This window comes from Perca flavescens, chromosome 14, assembly GCF_004354835.1.
Source record: "Perca flavescens isolate YP-PL-M2 chromosome 14, PFLA_1.0, whole genome shotgun sequence".
NCBI lineage: Eukaryota > Metazoa > Chordata > Actinopteri > Perciformes > Percidae > Perca > Perca flavescens.
The window spans coordinates 34,541,755-34,562,865 of NC_041344.1; the positions used below are offsets into that span (position 1 = coordinate 34,541,755).

At 43.5% G+C, this 21,111-nt stretch overlaps 1 protein-coding gene across 1 annotated transcript in view; it reads right to left on the reverse strand.

Annotated features, from left to right (window-relative positions):
- The window catches only part of gnrhr1 (gonadotropin releasing hormone receptor 1), a 29,530-nt gene extending 14,652 nt beyond the window's left edge, over positions 1-14,878 (reverse strand). The window contains exons 1-2 of the mRNA XM_028597372.1: positions 14,753-14,878; positions 3,146-3,662 (exon numbers count right to left, since the gene is read on the reverse strand). Of these exons, the coding sequence (XP_028453173.1) occupies positions 3,146-3,661 (516 nt within the window). The 5' untranslated portion in view covers position 3,662; positions 14,753-14,878. The remainder of the gene's footprint in view (positions 1-3,145; positions 3,663-14,752) is intronic.
- Between the last annotated feature and the right edge of the window lie 6,233 nt (positions 14,879-21,111).

Below are 21,111 nucleotides of genomic sequence, written 5' to 3' on the forward strand. Positions count from 1 at the left end.
TTATATAGTGTCAAATCAGAACAGAAGTTATCTCAGGGCACTTCATATAGAGCAGGTCTAGACCACACTCTATTTTACAGAATCCCAACAATCCCCCATGAGTAAGCACATGGCGCGACAGCAGCACTCAGAAATCATATGCCCTCTTTGATTTTAATATTGACTTTAATGAAAGAGATGTTACATGTTTGGAGTAAGACGTTTTTGCCACCCTACAGGTCACTGAGACGATTTCCTACCATCTGGTGTGGTTTTGCTTTTAACATTCTTCTTGCAAAGAATTTTAGGAGCTGCTCAGTTACAGGGTACAAGCGGCCGAAATGGGTTTCCTCAGGAGGGTGGCTGGCGTCTCCCTTAGAGATAGGGTGAGAAGCTCAGTCATCCGTGAGGAGCTCGGAGTAGAGCCGCTGCTCCTTTGCGTCGAAAGGAGCCAGTTGAGGTGGTTCGGGCATCTGGTAAGGATGCCCCCTGGCCGCCTCCCTAGGGAGGTGTTCCAGGCACGTCCAGCTGGGAGGAGGCCTCGGGGAAGACCCAGGACTAGGTGGAGGGATTATATCTCCAACCTGGCCTGGGAACGCCTCGGGATCCCCCAGTCGGAGCTGGTTAATGTTGCTCGGGAAAGGGAAGTTTGGGGTCCCCTGCTGGAGCTGCTCCCCCCGCGACCCGACACCGGATAAGCGGACGAAGATGGATGGATGGATGGATGGATGGCTCAGTTACTGAAATGTCTGTGGCAGGACTGTGATGGTCCTGGATCCGGGCTCATATTTTATAGCTCAGTTTATTTATTTAAAAAAAATCAATTCACTAGCCACAGTGTCACTGATATTATATGTAATGGTAGGGAAGTAGCTGCACTACCAGGAAGGATTTCTGTTTGACATTGATCTACAAACTTTGAAAAGATATTTTTCGTCCACATGTCACATGACAACATGGCTGCAAGATGAATGGTCTTCCAGGTGTTGCACACCATCGAAATAACTGTTCAGTTCATTTTAATGGTCATACACAGTTTGACTCTAAAGAATGTTAGTTGCATTCAAACCAGGTTGTATGAACTAACTTCAGACTAACTCTTAGCTACCCTTTCAACATGATTAACAGGTGAAAAACGTGTGTCCAATCTGTAGTACTGTCTGATAGACCACCCGCAATCATGAGCTAATCTGGAATCTAATGCTAGTGGAACCACAAGTCCAATTAATCATTTATGCTTAAGCACTGTTTGCATTTGACTAGTATTACCAGGGGACCTCATGTCATTTAAAAATGACCCTCCCCCAACATGTCTTTGTTACGTGCTGTGCATTCACACGGGATAAGTGAAGACTGTATGACGTTCATGTGTAATTGCCAACGCCGCCCATCCAACCCCTAATCACAGAGATGGCAAAATATGGTTGTTAAACGTACAATATGTAACTTTCTGCCGCTCAACCAAAACAATGGATGGTAAAACTGGACTTTGGATGACGTTGGGAAGTTGCGTGGAATTATGGGAGTTTTTAGTTTTAAACACCTTCGCTGCCAGTTAGAATGCATCAGTTCACGGACGAGTTTACCCATTCAAGTTTATTCACGTTACGTCTAGTAACGTTTATTCATGTTATTGTAATAAAATAGCTGCAGTTTCCCCAACATAATTAAGTTTTTCTTGATTAGATTTTTATTTGTAGCTGACCAGTTAGCTAGTGAGCCAGCAAGCTAACAGTAGCCAGCAGCTAAAACACAAAATATTGCACATGTCAATGTTACCTTTTGGATGGTTTCAACACCGGGGCGGACGGGGTTTGTTGTAACGCTAGCTAGCTAATAAACGAGGCTGAGAGACGGGTGTGGGTGGGGATTGTCGGGGAAATCTCTGTGACAGCGAGCCAGGACGTTCGATGCCTGTTGTGCAGCAGCAGAACATCTCCCAGCTGCCCGGAATGATCTCCCCTTCACTTTTCAGTAATCTTAACTTTTCGTTTAGGTGCTTAACCCCTGTTAAGACAGCTAAACGCGAAGGGGGGAGAAATTTGTCAGGGAGGAGATTTTCACCGGTACACCGGTAGCGCTACGGAGATGTAGCTAGCTACCGCTATGGATGGCCGCTGTTGTGCCCGGTGCTGGGTCTGATATGGTCTGTTTCCCGACGTTTACTTAAACTGCCGTTAGCGTCGTAAGCCCAGGCACTGGAGATAAGTTCTGGCTGGGGGGGTTGCTGTAATGAAAGTAGCTGGCTGATAGCTGACTGGGTAACGGTAACTAGCTAGCTATATGTCCCGGGGCTGTTGTCAGCTGTCATCCCGACTGAGTCTCTCTGCACCGGGGGAGTGAGGCAGACAGACCGGGGTGTGCTACTTTGGCAAAATTAGCATTAGATTAATCGTCTATCTATACAGCTAACGTTAACGTTACTAGTGAAGTTATTAGTGGGTTAGCTCAGTCATGTTAGCTGTAGTCAAAACAGTCCTACTAAAAATAACTTTATTAGCGTGTTGAATGATGTTGTAACCTCATAATGTTATCCACAAAGCATTAGCATCAACGTTAGCACATTGTAGTAACATTAAGCTGGTATCGATATTGAACTTTCAAAATAGATAAGGTCTCTGTTGTATTACTGTGATAAAAAGTGGATGTAATTAATCACAAAATGTTGCTGTATGGCAAAAAAAAGCAGTATTACGGTTAGAATTATTTTTTTCTGTGACATTGTATGATTTACAATTACTCCTGAACTTATCATCTTGGTGCCATGGTTCTGACGGAAGTTAGAGTAACTAGACAGTGAAAGGTTATATGACGCCACTGACGGGCGACTAAAGGAAACGTGCTGTGTCTGAAAATAAAATAACAGATTTCTCTGGGTTTGACATTTGGTGGAAACATTTGGGATAGTGTAAGAACACAACTCATAAAAATATATAACATAGGTATGGTCATTTTTAGACATTTTAAAGCAGAAATGTTACATATTGTACCTTTAATTTGTGGTGTAATTCGTATCTGACAGACAGACGACTTTTGCAATTATTACAAATTACTAGAGGTCCCGAGGTAAAACTAGTCCCATGTGAATAGGGCTTTAGACTCAGCACCAGCTGATAGTAATGATAGAGGCCTTAAGGCTCAGTGTATAACCAAGAACCTACTGTACCTGTGGAGATGCCAGCAGCAGGCTCAGAGTCCAGGCCACCAGAAGCATGCGTCTGTTCCTGAGCCCAGCATCGAGCGAATCCAGAGGATGAAGGATGGCCCGATAGCGGTCCAGACTTACCACCACCAGTATGAATGCTGCTGAGTGCATGGCAAATAGCTTGAGAAAACACAGCAGCTTACACATCATATCCCCAGCATACCACTGCACTGTAATATTCCATATGGCATCCAGTGGCATGACCACAAAAGTCATCACCAGATCAGCTGATGCCAAACTGGCGATGAGCGGGCGGAGGTGTGCTGCCAGGCGATAACCTCGCCCCCAGCACACACTGATCAGGACAGACAGGTTACTGCAAGCGGCGAAGACGAACAGCACCAGGGTGGCTGCTACACGGCAGCGGGCAGCCACAGTGAAGGATGGAGCCTCCCAGGGTGGAGCAGATGAGTTCAGCGGGCCATTTTCTAAAGGATCGGCAGGAGTGGAAACCCACAGAGACAGGTTTCCTGACATCCTATAGCAGAGGGAGAACACAATGATTTGACACTGACACAAACAAGCATAATGATCATTAAAATCACCTCTTAAAATGCTTTGTTATGATTGACAGGCACACGGCCACTGACATTATTATGGCAGTATTACGGCATAAACCAGTGATGTCATTCTCAGTGAAACAAAGCTTCTGATGTACTTGCAAATGTTTTCAGTGGTTCACAGAATGACACCACCAGGCCAACTAGAAAAACTACATCTCAGGATTGTTTTGTTGCAAATCTTCTTGCTCACTCATACAGTAGATGCTGAAATTAGACTTCCTGAATTAAATACTGTTTTTCATTTTGTTTGTTTATACTACAGCCTTGTTAATCTTTTTAGACAACAGCTTGTAGCTTCATTTTCTACAGAGGGTTGTAGTCAAAATGTCTGCAAACAGTTGTAATGATTTTCATATAGGGTTAATAATAGTAGAAGTCTATACCGACGGCGGTTCATTTACAGGATAGTTTCTGGTGCTGCTGGAAATTCCGCGGGATGTCCCTCACGTTCCGCTTTCTTTAAGTTTGCTCACATGGAGCAAAATTAACCGGAACCACTGAGCAACGTTACACGCTGAAAATGTCAAGTTTTAAGGAAAATGCGGATGGTGCAACAAGACAGGTCTGCTTGGTTCTTTCAGGGAATGATTGTAAAGATTTATAAAGAATATATTGAGGTCATTTCCTCTCTAACTGGGACGTTTTGGGACTGATTGGTGGGATTGCTGTGGACGAAGTACACACGGAGATACACTGGTAAGAGCCAATGAGGTTTAACCATGTATCAGCTGATTTAAATAGCTCATGTTACTGTACTGTGTCAACAGTTAACTTCATTTAATATTGGATGTGGAGTTTTCTGTTGCAGGGTGCAAATGTTCCACCAAAACAAGTTCCTTCCTGAGACTATTTTGCAGAGCCACGCTCGCTTAGCGCCGCCCAAGATGATTGGGATTGGTTTAAAGATGTGCAAACAACCCCTGACTGTTTATTCTCCTATCCAGGAATGTTGTGTGGACTAGCCAGACCTTCCTCCGCAGCGCTGTAGAGATAGGTGTGGTAATACGAGACTATAACAGTAGTAATAGTTGTAATAATTTAATCAAAGGTTATGGTATCAAATAAATTGCTTTTACAAGATGTGTTTTGCAAATAGCTGGATATATTTAGACAATGTGTTACAATTGTTAATTTCTGGTACTTTTTGAATGCAATTTTTTGTCACTTTTTTCAAGGTTCTTGTATCATGCTATATAATTGAATAAAACACCCAAATTCAATGAAAGTAGTGAACTGATCATTTATTTACATGTGAGGAGCGTTGTATATGGAACCATCCACGTTATTTATTTTTTGACAATTTGGTTGAAAGAAACCCAAATTTCTGATATAGAAACTTTCTGAAAATGGATCAAAATTGGACCCGAGGACAACAGGAGGGTTAACCTTTTCATATTTATCATATCTTGGAATTTGTGCATTATTTTGGGTGCATATATGTTTTTTTTGGTCTGGTATTCTTTGTTGTGGTTAAAGTGATGGTTCGGAGTAATTTACCCTAGGGTCCTTTGCACCATGACCTCGAGCCAAACACCCCCCCAGAAGCTTTTTTCACCTGGGTCTAACATTGGGAGAGTTAGCGTAGAGTAGCGTTAGCCGCTGAATAGCTTAGCGAAGGGGCTAATGGACCCACATTTGTATCTCGTAAGTTACCCCACTAATAATGCCCGAAATGATACCAAACGTCTACACTAGTACAAATAGGTTATGCACTCATAAAACGATGGATTGTAAAGTTTGTAAGTACACCAGAAGTTTATGTAAATAACACTTGCCTGCTGGCTTCTGCTCTCTGCTGCTGCTGCTGCTGCTGCTGCTGTGAGACGAGTGCTTAGGGCCGTCTACAAATTACTACACCGAAAAGAGATACAAAAAAAATATTTATTAATTTAATGATTAAATAAGGTAATGTCTCCAAACTTACCTCAATCATTACTTGTCTCCTGCTAGTTATATTACAGCACTTACTTTAAAAAATAAATTAAATTAATAAATATTTTTGTTGCATCTCTTTTTGGTGTTGTAATTTGTAGACGTCCCTAAGCACTCGTCTCACAGCAGCAACAACAACAACAGAGAGCAGAAGCCAGCAGGCAAGTGTTATTTACATAAACTTCTGGTGTACTTACAAACTTTACAATCCATCGTTTTATGAGTGCATAACCTATATATACTAGTGTAGACCTTTTGTATCATTTCAGGCATTATTAGTGGGGTCATTTAAGAGATACAAACGTGGGTCCATTAGCCCCTGCGCTAAGCTATTCAGCGGCTAATGCTACTCTACGCTAACTCGCCCAATGTTAGACCCAGGTGAAAAAAACTTCTGAGGGGGGCAGGGGCGGATTAAGGTGGTCAGGGGCCCCTAGGCTGCTCTTTGTGTGAGGCCCCCCCTTAATAATTGTGCTTTACTGGAAAAATGTATTTAGTGCCATACATGGTCCACATGCAAATAATAATAATAATAATTTTAACTGACACACACACACACACACACACACACACACACACACACACACACACACACACCAACTACCACCCCACCACCAGTGTTGGGAAGGATACTTTCAAAACTTATTTCGTTACAGAATACAGAATACATGCCCACAAATGTAATTTGTAACGTATTCCGTTACGTTACTCAATCTGAGTAATGTATTCTGAATACTTGGATTACTTCAAGATTACTTCCACATTGAATTGCGTTTTATAAGTGTAGGAATGCGACCATCCCATCCAGCTTACTAAACAGGCCTATAATGGTGTGTTCTTTTTATTCCAACCAGCTGAATGTGTACCTGAACAAGCAGATAGATTATTGTATTGGTAGTCCCGAACTGCATACTATAAAAATCTAACCGCGGTCTAAGCTACCAAAAGCTAATTTTAGCTAACGTTAGTTAGCATGTCAAACGGGGCTATAGTCTTTAAACGGCTCTGGAGCTAGTAAATCAGCACGTATACGTATAGGAGAATGTAAAGTCGCAAATAGCAATTTTTTCTATTTCATATCGGGCTTCTGGAAAATGCATTAAGTTGCCTTAATTTATTCAGAGTGAATAAACTCGTGAAACAGAAGTATTGTCATGTAATCCATTGATGTTAACAATGTAACTGTATTCTAAATACCAACTATTTAAATTGTAACTGCAACGGAATACAGTTACTCATAATTTGTATTCTGAATACGTAACGCCGTTACATCATAAAACTAACATCAACAGAGATGTAAGTGGAAAGAATACCAGATATTATCCTCTGCCACCACAGCACCAAAACAATTACAATGAAAATGTAACTAAACAGCAAAGCAGCAGAATTCCCTGGATTCACAGTTCAACAGCAAGCTGGTAATCACTTTTATCTTTCTAAACCAACAGGTAGGCTACAGCATCTGCAGCAGTGCAGAACACCTGGTTTTACTGAGGCAAAATCACTACATCACTACCAGTGGTGGAAGAAGTATTCAGATCTTTTACTTCAGTAAAAGTACTAATACCATACTGTCCTGCATTGAAAATGTTACTTAAGTAAAAGTATGTAAGTATCATCAGGAAAATGTACTTGAAATATTAAAAGTGAAAGTACTGAATGTCGAAAAATCCTCATATTTCTTAAACAAACCAAACAGTACTGTCAATCAACTAGTGTTTAATGGTCTATTGATCTCAGCTGACTTGTAGTCGTTATATTGTTGGATAGTTTAGTTTAGAATCTAACATCACATTTTATAAATTACATGTGTTTTGTGTGCAGAAATCTTAATGTATAAAGTAACTAGTAACTAAAGCTGTAACAGATCAATGTAGCGGAGTAACTAAAGTAAATAGTAACTAAAGCTGTACCAGATCAATGTAGTGGAGTAACTAACGTAACTAGTAACTAACGCTGTAACAGATCAATGTAGTGGAGTAACTAAAGTAACTAGTAACTAAAGCTGTACCAGATCAATGTAGTGGAGTAAAAAGTACAATATTTCTCTCTGAAATGTAGCGGAGTAGAAGTAGAAAGTGGCATGAAAAGAAAAGACTCACGTACCTCAACATTTGGACTCAAGTACAGTACTAGAGTACATGTACTTAGTTACATTCCACCACTGATCATTACTGAGACACAAACCACTGTGCAATACACTAAACTGTGGATAAAATAAAAATAAAAAAACAGCAGCAGCACATAACACTGTTATTAACAACAATAATGAAACAGCAGCACAACATGTAGGCTACATATGGTTGCATAATCATCACGCCTTTAGAATTTTTTTTAGAATTCACATGCAGGATCCGAGTTATAGGTAGCAGCAGGGACGGACTGGGACCAAAAATTGGCCCTGGCATTTTGGCCCAGACCGGCACACCACAGAAGATCACAAATACCCCCCCGTCCTTGCTCTCCCCTGAATGTGTATAGCAACTCCTACTCCTTAAAACTATTAACGCCATGTAAGGGGTAAGCAAGAATCATTGAGAGTTGACACATTAAATACAAAAAAGTGCCATTTATTAATATAATAAAACGGTATACTCCTCATGAATCATAAAATTATATATATATATATATATATATATATATATATATATATATATATTATCATTTCACAACTGAAGAGGCCTTGTGCTTTAATTTCAAGAGGTCTAGCATGAGTTTTTGTCTGCCAATGCAGATAGAAAAGCTACAATTCTCATTAAGAAAGCTTGCATGATGTGCAACGTTTATCTAGGCTACTTTAAGGACACAAATGCATAAGCACAAGTTTAAAGTTTGATGAACCTTAAGGTGGTGTTTTGCTTATTATTAAGATGTAGGCTACTTTGTTGAATGAAAGGCAGGCTAATATATCCATCCATCCATCCATCTTCGTCCGCTTATCCGGTGTCGGGTCGCGGGGGGAGCAGCTCCAGCAGGGGACCCCAAACTTCCCTTTCCCGAGCAACATTAACCAGCTCCGACTGGGGGATCCCGAGGCGTTCCCAGGCCAGGTTGGAGATATAATCCCTCCACCTAGTCCTGGGTCTTCCCCGAGGCCTCCTCCCAGCTGGACGTGCCTGGAACACCTCCCTAGGGAGGCGCCCAGGGGGCATCCTTACCAGATGCCCGAACCACCTCAACTGGCTCCTTTCGACGCAAAGGAGCAGCGGCTCTACTCCGAGCTTCTCACCCTATCTCTAAGGGAGACGCCAGCCACCCTCCTGAGGAAACCCATTTCGGCCGCTTGTACCCTGGATCTCGTTCTTTCGGTCATGACCCAGCCTTCATGACCATAGGTGAGGGTAGGAACGAAAACTGACCGGTAGATCGAGAGCTTTGCCTTCTGGCTCAGCTCTCTTTTCGTCACAACGGTGCGATAGATTGAATGCAATACCGCACCCGCTGCGCCCGATTCTCCGACCAATCTCCCGCTCCATGTCCCCTCACTCGCGAACAAAACCCCAAGGTACTTGAACTCCTTCACTTGGGGTAAGGACTCATTCCCTACCTGGAGAAGGCATTCCATCGGTTTCCTGCTGAGAACCATGGCCTCCGATTTAGAGGTGCTGATCCTCATCCCAACCACTTCACACTCGGTTGCGAACTGATCCAGTGAGTGCTGAAGGTCGCAGGCCGATGATGCCATCAGGACCACATCATCTGCAAAGAGCAGCAATGAGATCCCCAGCCCACCAAACTGCAACCCCTCCCCACCCCGACTCGCCTCGATATCCTGTCCATAAATATTACAAACAGGATTGGTGACAAAGCGCAGCCCTGGCGGAGGCCAACCCTCACCTGAAACGAGTCCGACTTACTACCGAGAACCCGGACACAGCTCTCACTTTGGTCATACAGAGATTGGATGGCCCTGAGTAGAGACCCCCTCACCCCATACTCCCGCAGCACCTCCCACAGTATCTCCCGGGGACCCGGTCATACGCCTTCTCCAAATCCACAAAACACATGTAGACCGGTTGGGCATACTCCCAGGCTCCCTCCAGGATCCTTGCGAGAGTGAAGAGCTGGTCCGTTGTTCCACGACCAGGACGGAATCCGCATTGTTCCTCCTCAACCCGAGGTTCGACTATCGGCCGAACCCTCCTTTCCAGCACCTTGGAGTAGACTTTACCAGGGAGGCTGAGAAGTGTGATACCCCTATAATTGGCACACACCCTCTGGTCCCCCTTTAAAAAGGGGAACCACCACCCCAGTTTGCCACTCCTTTGGCACCGTCCCAGACTTCCACGCAATGTTGAAGAGGCGTGTCAACCAGGACAGCCCCTCCACACCCAGAGCCTTGAGCATTTCTGGACGGATCTCATCAATCCCGGGCTTTGCCACTGTGTAGTTGTTTGACTACATCAGTGACTTCCGCCTGGGAAATCGACGACAATCCCCGTTATCCTCCAGCTCTGCCTCTAACATAGAGGGCGTATTAGTCGGATTCAGGAGTTCCTCAAAGTGCTCCTTCCACCGCCCCTATTACCTCCTCAGTTGAGGTCAACAGTGTCCCATCCTTACTGTACACAGCTTGGATGGTTCCCCTTCCCCCCCTCCTGAGGTGGCGAACAGTTTTCCAGAAGCACTTTGGTGCCGACCGAAAGTCCTTCTCCATGTCTTCTCCAAACTTCTCCCACACCCGCTGCTTTGCCTCTTTCACGGCAGAGGCTGCAGCCCTTCGGGCCCTTCGGTACCCTGCAACTGCCTCCGAGTCCTCCGGGATAACATATCCCGGAAAGACTCCTTCTTCAGTCGGACGGCTTCCCTGACCACGGTGTCCACCACGGTGTTCGTGGGTTACCGCCCCTTGAGGCACCTAAGACCCTAAGACCACAGCTCCTCGCCGCAGCTTCAGCAATGGAAACTTTGAACATTGTCCACTCGGGTTCAATGCCCCCAGCCTCCACAGGGATGCACGAAAAGCTCCGCCCGGAGGTGTGAGTTGAAAGTCTGTCGGACAGGGCCTCCTCCAGACGTTCCCAATTTACCCGCACTACACGTTTGGGCTTACCAGGTCTGTCCAGAGTCTTCCCCACCCCTGACCCAACTCACCACCAGATGGTGATCGGTTGACAGCTCTGCCCCTCTCTTCACCCGAAGTGTCCAAAACATACGGCCTCAGATTAGATGAAACGATTATGAAATCGATCATTGACCTTCGCCCTAGGGTGCTCTGGTACCAGGTACACTTATGAGCATCCCTATGTTCGAACATGGTGTTCGTTATAGACAATCCATGACTAGCACAGAAGTCCAACAACAAACAACCACTCTGGTTTAGATCAGGGAGGCCGTTCCTCCCAATCACGCCTCCAGGTGTCTCCATCATTGCCCACGTGTGCGTTGAAGTCCCCGAGCAGAACAATGGAGTCCCCCACTGGAGCCCCATGCAGGACTCCAGTCAAGGTCTCCAAGAAGGCCGAATACTCCGAACTCCTGTTTGGTGCATATGCACAAACAACAGTCAGAGTTTTCCCCCACAACCCGCAGGCGTGGGGAGGCGACCCTCTAGTCCACGGGGTAACTCCAACACAGCGGCGCCAGCCGGGGCTTGTGAGTATCCCCACACCCGCCCGGCGCCTCACACCCTGGGCAACTCCGGAGAAGAAAAGAGTCCAACCACTATCCAGGAGTATGGTTCCAGAACCGAGACTGTGCGTGAGAGGTAAGCCCCACCAGATCTAACCGGTAGCGCTCCACCTCCCGCACCAGTTCCGGCTCCTTCCCCACAGAGAGGTGACGTTCCACGTCCCCAGAGCCAGCGTCTGCCGCCCGGGTCTGGTCCGTCGAGGCCCCTGACCTTCACTGCCACCCATGTGGCAGCGCACCCGACCCCAACGGTTCCTCCCACAGGTGGTGGGCCCATGGGCTGGAGAGATGGGAGCCACGTAGCTTGTTCGGGCTGTGCCCGGCCGGGCTCCGTGGCAAACCCGGCCACCAGGCGCTCGCCGACGAGCCCGCCGTCTGGGCCTGGCTCCAGACGGGGGCCCCGGGCTTCCTCCGGGCAGGGTCACTCCATCTCTACCTTGCTTCTTCATTGGGGTTTTTGAACCATTCTTTGTCTGGCCCCTCACCTGAGACCACTTTGCCTTGGGAGACCCTACCAGGAGCACAAAGCTCCAGACAACACAGCCCTCAGGTTCACAGAGACACACAAACCTCTCCACCACGATAAGGTGATGGTTCACGGAGAAGAGGCTAATATAGCCTATTAATAATAAAACGGTGAGAAAATGATCAGTCAAGACTCAGATACCCGCGCACGTAGCCAAACTAATGCAATTATACATATTGCATGCCTATTTCTTTTATTGTTGTAGTGTTATCATCAACAGTTTGTCCACCACTCAGTTTTATCAAGGGGTTAAGTGTTTTAAGGGGAGTTGTGTTTACCGCAGCCGGTTGTAGCCTCACTCCCTCATCTCTGTCCCTCTCCTCCTGAGTCTCCTCCTCACTGTGCATGTCACTGTAGCCGACACCAGCACCACTATCATCGGCCACGGGGGCTGATGGAGGTCCTGCTACTGGCCAAAACATGTCTGTCCATTTGGCACATTTGGCAGCGTTTTTTTTCTCACGCAGCTTCTCAGCACCTCCTTTGCGTTTCTTCTCCATGATCTCTATCACTGTTCTAGCCTGGCAGATGCACACCCAAAACTGCATGCAGGCAGAAATCCCAAAGAGGGTGCTGTTTAAAGATATGCTGTCCTCTTCATTGTCTTGGTTAACGTTATCCTCACCTAGCGCCACTTCACAGCTAGCTGCTGCTGTAGCGGCATGTTCATCGCTTTGGACTGTTGTTCTTCATGTCTGTATCCCCAACAGTAGTCGTACAAAAAGTTTGTCATCTTTGGCAGCGTTGCCAAATACTTATCGGCGTCTTTTTTCTTTTTTTAGACTCATCTTGCTTCGTCTCTGTTTGTGTACTTCCCAGCTCTCCTGTCACTGTGTTTATCTTTAGGGCCGCGCACCGTTATGGACTAGTCCATTTCAATTTGAAAGTAGGGGGTGTATGGAAAAAAATAGTCTGTGATATTTTTGACTAAAGTGTTTTTTGGCCAGCCCAGAGTCAACTGAAAAAACAATGGGCCAATTAAAAAATAAATGTTTCTTATGGGCCAATTAGGGTCTTTTTTTTCGCGCTGAAGTAAATTCAAAATAATAATAAATTGTCTGGCTAATCCGGGGCCCCTGCACACGTGGGGCCCCTAGGCTGCAGCCTCAAAAGCCTGTGCATTAATCCGCGCCTGGGGGGGGGGTGTTTGGCTCGAGGTCATGGTGCAAAGGACCCTAGGGTAAATTACTCCGAACCATCACTTTTTTCTTTTTGTTCCCAGTCCGTCACTGTTCCTGTACTATGTAAGTGTATGTATATATATAGTATACATTTACATTGCCAGACCTACAGTATCTGGCAATACATTCTAGTATAGGACTGACTTGTTTGCATTTTTTTAAATCAATCACAATCTACTTGGGAGAAGATTTAGCACCCCGCAAAAGCAAACAACACATAAAATAAAAATTCAAGTTAACTGTTCAAGTTAACCCAACACAGTAATGTGAGCTATTTAAATCAGCTGGATAAATGGTTAAACCTCATTGGCTCTTACCAGTGTGTGTGAGTGTGTATTGGGATAGTGACCTAACAGACAGTTGAGAACCTAACGTAGACAGAACAACCAAATACACACAACACAGCTTAATACAGACAACGCAACCAAATAAACCAGTATTTTCTATATTTGCATTGCACGTGTTTTTTTATAAGTTGCAGCGCATCCACAACTTTACTGTTCAGGTTCACTATCACCACTCTCATAGTGTTGTTTTCAGCACATACAATCATCATGTGGACACCACTCTTGATGAATAATCTTGCGCCGTACCTGCTGGATGTGTTAATAAGCAACTGTTTGCTATGATATGTCAATATTATGTTCACAACTTGTTTTACAACTACAATATATAATCTCTTTAAAAAAGTTAAAAAATCAGCTCCATAAGCATTACATTTCACAAAGTTATTTTACCTTTTCATGTGCAACCCCAAACAGGCCCACATCTAGGCTGTGGTAGCTCATGATTAAAAATCCCATATTTTATCAAACTAATAAGGTTTGTTTCTTAGTGCTGTAGAAAAGGCTGGATTAGGTATTAAACTTGTGTAGAAGACGTGTGTGCAAAAGGAATGGGGAAACTCCTCTTTAATACCCAGTATGCATACCTTCAGGCAGAGCTATAAAGAGTTGCCACCTACTTCAGAAATTCTTGATTTTCACTACATTACCAAAAGCAACATATCTAGATGTTGGTGTTATGTGTAGCGGTGTTATGTCAAACAGAGATGCACAACACGTCATGAAGGCTTTCCTCTCAGAGCTTTCCAGTTTACCTCCTCAATGGGAGTGCCAAACTCAGCTTCCTATAGAGATCTAGTGTCATTGTGACATCAGTGGCAAGTTTCAACTCTGCCAGTGTGTAGGGTTTGAACTGTTTTAATGTATAGAAACTAACAAACTAAGAAAAATGAGCCAACAGACATCATGCTTTGTAAGGTGATAAGCAGTAATGTAAGGTATATTGCATTTAGCCACCACATGCACAAAACGCTGGTCTGGTCAGTGGAAGGCGGCGCAGCGGCGCCCTCTGCTGGTAGACCACTGCACCTCTGCATGTGTCGTTGCACCAAAGAACTCGGTACAGGCAGTAGGGCTCTGTCTTCTTTAAGCCCGCTCAAACGGACACGCATCCTAACACGAACACGATGTTAACGTCACGCAATAAAACCAACAGAACTCTCCTCTTTAGAATGACGTTGTGAAAGTATGCATTCTGCTCTTTCTTTCACTTTTTCCATATTCTCATCTCCTATTTTAGACTGCATTACATCGACATTGGGGGGAGACGCGCCCTCACCCCGTACTCGCCGGCCTGCACACACTCATACTGACTTAAACGCACTAAACCATATTTATTAGCACACTTTAGTACTATAAAACTCCAACGACACACGCAGCAGTATTCTTACCTGGAGAAGAATGGTGTGAGCCAGGCTCCTGGTGATCAGATGCAGAGTGGAGCAGAGTGGAGCTGTCCAACGTGCTGAAGCATCACTTTGCCTGCTCGCTTCCCTCCGGCTGTTCCGCATGCACACTTTCACTATCTGATCAACCTATTTAACCGAATCGGGGTTTGTCTATTTTACCGCATCCTTCTGCTCGCTCCATCAGCCCGCCTGGACGCGCACACACTGCCTTCTACAGTGCATGTCTATACCGCGTTGACAAGGAGCCACAGGAATCGATGCCAATTGGATAATTGAGGCGTGTGACGTGCAGGGTGTTGCAGCGGTAGCCACCTTTGTGTGAGAGACACATCGTGGGAAATTTCCAGTAGTACAACATGGGTTCTTGGTGCAGAGGGGAGGACAGGAGCGCTACTTTTCACGGTATCTCTGCAACTACAACATTCTTTACCTGCCTGCTTTGACTGACCTTAGTTCCTGTCAGTATTCTGAACTGTGTATGACTTCTTTGTTATTATTTGACTTTTCAGTGACAAAAGAGCATATGCATGAAATCCATGGGATCTAACTAAATGCAACTTGCACAAACATAGGTTTTTACTTACATCTTTATAAATACTATTTAAGTAGTTGTAAATTTTTTTGTATTGCTAACTTGTATATACGTTTCTACATTCTTTCCTTTGTATTTTTTTATCTTTATTTTTTGAATATTTGTTCTTGTATTCTATCCTATTTATTATTTCTTGTATATTCCGTATGTGTGCGTTGATATTTTGCTGCTGTAGCACTGAAATTTCCCAATTTGGGATCAATAAAGTCTATCTAATCTAATCAATACAGCAATGGACATTCCAAATGTAAAACATCTTGTTCAAGATATAGCCCTATACTAGATAAAAGTACCACAGCCCATTGACATGCTCATACTTAGTAAGTGCTTACCAGATCAGGCTATGTGGATTCCATTGCATGTGCTTTATGTGATGCCTTCAATGCAGGCTAAATATATAGGCTAGTGCAGTATATGATGGTTTGAGTAGCTGATTACATTTATCCATCAAAAGGACTGCATTTTGGGGCTCTTTGTTTCTGTTTTTTGTTTTTGTTTTGTACGTTCCTCAGAGCAATGACTAGACTTCTGCTGATCATCATGAAGCTTTGGTCATTTCCTTCCAGATAATATGTGCTATGCGTTTTTTTATTTTCAACATTATTTCCATACAGACACATCTCCTGGTTACAGAGCATCACGTGTTGATGCTATTTAGCCTAATAGTAAAAAGAAAACACTTACTTATGCCCATTGCTTTGAACTTATCTGTAATTTTGCTGCATGTAGTGCCACCTTTTTCCAGGACTTCTCTTCTTTTAATGTTCTCCCTTTCAGTTTCTTTTGTCTCCGTCTCTCTTTCTAATGCACTGTCAATTTCTTCAGCACAGTGCTCAGCCACTGAATATTGATGTGTAACCAATTGTGTGTGTGTGTGTGTGTGTGTGTGTGTGTGTGTGTGTGTGTGTGTGTGTGTGTGTGTGTGTGTGTGTGTGTGTGTGTGTGTGTGTGTGTGTGTGTGTGTGATGACAGGCAGAGATCATACCATCAGGTTAAAAGCAGCCACTCCTCCGGGCCAATAAGCAGACCAGACCACTCCAGTCCGGGCCTGAGCACAACCTTAGCAGCATGTCACATTGGTTTTTGCCACATATATTACTTGTGTTTGTGAAAAATAACATTGGAATTCTTGAATCAAATGTTTTGAATCCTTAAGTCAAAAGTTTTGAATCCTAAAATCAAATAATATGTTCTTAGTTGTCTTGTTGTTTTTTTTCAACTCTATTTATTTTAAATTTTTACACTAAATGACATACAACGGAGGCTATGGCAAACGAAACATTGTAAAAACAGTGTGTCAATTGTTGTCTTGTTGTTTTATTTTTTTATTTAACCAGGAAGAGACTCGCTGAGATTAGAAATCTCCTTTTCAAGAGTGTCCTGGCCACGACAGGCAGCAGTATAACCACACATACAGTACATACAAACACAAAATACACAAAAACACTAGAAACATAAAACAACTGAATCAGCAAGTCCTTCAAAGTCAACCACAACCTTAAAACCATCAGGCAAAACATCTACAGCCAGATGTGGCTGCCTCCAAGTCAATCAACATCCTCTTAAAAGCGACCAATTATCATTATCATATTATCATTAAGTTTCATGGATTTCTGTTATTTGTTCCAGGTAGAGGGAGCAGCAAACTTAAACGCCTTATTCCCCAGTTTAGATGTAACCTTTAGAACAGACAGAAGGAAAAAATCCTGGGAACGAAGATTCTAAGTCCCGATACTATTTACACTGATATACTGTAGGTCAGAAGGTAGGATGGAAGGAGACCTAAAATAGCCTTGCATATGAAGATATGCCAGTGTTGAAGTCTCCGTGTTGATAGAGAAGACCATCCAACACGTTCACACAGTTCACAATGGTGATGAGGGCTTTCATACCAGTGATGAACCTCAGAGCTCCAGTGTCCAGTGAATGTACCCTTTAAGATGAAGCATGTATGTATAAAACATGACCATAGTCAAGTAGAGATTGACTATGGTAGAGAGAGGCAAGATTTGATCCTGAAATAAAAACCTAGATTAAGTTTTAATCTTTTTGCCAGCTGCTGAATATGCAATTCAATTTTCATATCATGGGAAGTGAGAATTAAAGGCAGCTTTGGTGGTTTGGATTTCAAATTTGAAAAAAGCATGACTTTAGTTTTGTCAGCATTTAAAACAAGTTTTAAATCATAAAGATTCTGTTGAAGCGTGTTAAAAACAAGTTGTAACTGGTAGAGGTCCTGGTCTGCGGTGGGTGCAGAGCAATACAGTACAGTGTCATCAGCATAAAAATGAAATTTGACATTAGACATGTTATGATCAACGTTATTGATATATAGAGAATGAATAGCAGTGGTCCCAAGACTGACCCCTGAGGCACGCCTTTTGTTATTCAGAGAACTTTAATGTCATGTTTTTTTTTTTAATGTATGAAGGCTACCCAGGACTCCGCAGAAAGCAGGGTTGATACTGAGTGGATTGTCCTGGTAAAATAAATATTTTTTGAAAATGAAAAGTTAATTTGCTGTACACATTTTTTTTTTAACTTTGGGAGGATGTTAAGTCATTCCAAGTCACAAGGTTAAAGTCCAAGTGAAGCCACAAGTCATTGGTCAAGTCATGTGACCAGGGGCGTCGGACTGGGGGTAAAACCAATACTGATTACCAGGGCCCAAAGGGAGAGTGGGCCCTTGAAAAGTCTGAAATATATTTTATTTCACCTGGATATTTTCATTTCCTAATTAAATTTCATAATGCATGTCAGATGAAATGTAAAGTTAGTGTATTGGCTGAATAACTTGGTTGATTGACTAACTACATTTTGTATACAAAAAAAGACTATCTAAGGTCTCACCCACCCCTTGCTAATGCGCCAAATGGTTTAGTCCATCTGCACGCATTTTGTTTACGTTGGATCAGTTGAGCGTCTGGTGGAGCGCAAACTTCTGCTGTAGAAATGTCTTTCTCAAAGAAAGCCAAATCAGGCTACCAAAAAGAAAGGAAAGACAGGAGGAGAAGGAGAGAAAACGAAAGGAGGGGAAACAATTGGTAACTGACTTCTTTTCAAAGAAAGGTGAGCACAAACTAGAAAACGAAATCCATGGTGCTAAACTGCTTGAATATCTCCGCTACCATTATGGCCCTCAGTTTCAGAAACTGTCCCACCAGGGAGTGGAGTAGCAACAGACCCCTCATCCTCCTCTTTGGATTTGAGACAAGGGGAGCTTATTTCAAAATTAAAGCAAACCATGTTTAGCCATTTTGACTGAAAGGTGTTAAGTAACACTAACATCTTATTATATTAGGTTACAATTAGGATAAGAGGTTAATATCAAATGTATCCTTCATAGAGAAAGAAGATAGAGAAGGTGTGATTGAGGATGATGGGAGTGAAGACAGCAGGGAGCACAAGTGTTGCTCTGAGCACAGTGTGTGTTAAGTTATGTGTGTGTTCATAACTAAATAAAGACACAGAGAACTGTGTGTATTCCACGTGAACGTTTACTCGAACTTGTGTGTCTTCTAAAACACTCCCCGTCACACTATAGTCAAACTATAGTTCCCTTTACACAACAGTGTGGAAATGAGAGCTGAGGAACTGGAAAGTAGGCAGAGCAGTGCAGACCAGTTTTTGCCAAAGGATCCAGGACTATGGCCAGATAAATTAACAGATGATCAGAGAGACACAATAGTACGCAGGCTGGCAAGTAAAGGTACAGAGAAAACAACCAAATGTAGTAGTAACCACAGTAAAGTAGGCTAGAGAATGTTTAGAAAGGAGGTTTGAAATGTGTGTTATCAGGCTACTCTAACCATTACAGTTAATAGTTATTACCCTATAAACATCTAGGCCTCCAGATTCATGTGTACAGAGGCCCAATTATTATTATTTTTTTTTTTTTGGGGGGGGGTGAGTTGAGGAACATGGGGGCCCATCAGGACTGCCTATGCATAGGGCCCAGGGTCTTGTGCTACGCCCCTGCATGTGACTCAAGTCTACACGTGTTCAGCAGAGAATAAGGCGGAACTTCTTCTATGTTCTGCAGAGGACTCATTGTCATTTGTTTTTTTTATCTCCTCCTTTATTCTGAAGGGAATGGTCTCTACATACTCAGAGAGCCAGAAGCAGACCCTCTTCCTTATTTTGAGGATAGCCGTGTGTGATCCCTGGTCTCTTCATGTATTAGTTTGCCTGCGGAATTATGAGGGGAGCTAAAGTTAGCCTATTGTGTAACGTTACTTATTCATCCTACATTCATGTTTTAACATTTACCATCCCATGTTGTTGGCAAAGTTGCCGACAGAACATTCTCCTCCTTCTGTAAAGCAGACTGATGCCGATGCTACTTCTCCATCTCACATAGTTAACAGTGCCATGTCCATTTTCGTGCAGTGTTTTGAATTGCAGCGTGGAATTGAAGGCGGGACCTTTTCAATGATGCTATGGCTTGCCTGTCCCATTTACGTGCTCTACAAATGCAAGGAAGGAGTCTTGCCTTGCCTCTGTAGGACCCAACTTGGAAAGATCTGTCCTACTAAGGAAGCATCCTTGACTTTGAGAAGCACTGATTAAATACAAAAAAGAAAAAGGAGAGAGAGGGGGGGGAGAGAGAGGGGAGAGAGACAGAGGGAGAAAGGGGGAGAGACGGGGAGAGAAAAAGAGATTGCTTGCTTGTGATCGAATCTCACTTCCTCGCCCTGTATGCAAATAAACACATACTGTACATGTTAGTTTTTAGATCTACTAACTATGCAGACAACACTCAATTATACATACCTCTCCTATCGAGTGACTTTGCCCCCATAGACTCACTGGGTATGTGCATTGCCCAAATCAGTGACTGGACGTGCCAAGATTTCCTGCAACTACACAAAGATAAGACTAAGATAATTGTCTACCAAAGGAGATAGGCTGAAAATTGTAGCACATCTTAATTGAAATAAACTTATAGAATACATTAGATCTGCCCCAAATCTGTCCATTAAAGAAAAAAGGCAAATAACTTTTATGTTTGCCTCTACTGTCTGGTAAACAGCCTTTTTTCATCTTCGTAACATTGCCAAAATTAGGAATATCCTGTCTCAAAACAATGCTGAAAAACTAGTCCATGCATTTGTTACGTCCAGGCTGGACTATTGTAATTCCCTACTGTCAGGTTGCTCAAATAAGTCCCTTAAGACTCTCCAGCTGATCCAGAATGCTGCAGCGCGTGTTCTGACAAGAACTAAGAAAAGAGATCATATTTCTCCTGTATTAGCTTCTCTGCACTGGCTTCCTGTAAAATACAGGATTGAATTTAAAATCCTTCTCCTGACCTACAAAGCTCTAAATGGTCTAGCACCATCATATCTAGAAGAGCTCCTAATACCCTATTGTCCCACTAGAGCACTGCGCTCCCAGAATGCAGAGTTACTGGTGGTACCTAGAGTCTCTAAAAGTAGAATGGGAGCCAGAGCCTTCAGCTACCAGGCTCCTCTCCTATGGAACCAGCTCCCAGTCTGGGTTCGGGGGGCAGAAACTGTCACCTCATTCAAGAATGAACTTAAAACTCTCCTATTTGATAAAACTTATAGTTAGGGAGTGAGGAGTTGCAGTGTTCACCTAACTGGCCCACCTGCTTCTCTTCATAATTGTTAGATTAATAATGTATAACAAAAGTAGAGGGAGGCAGGCCAGCCCAGCCCGATCCGGCAGGGGGAGAGTTCTAAGCCTGAAAAAGCTACCTCTCCTTATGACCTGTCTCTCTTAGTTA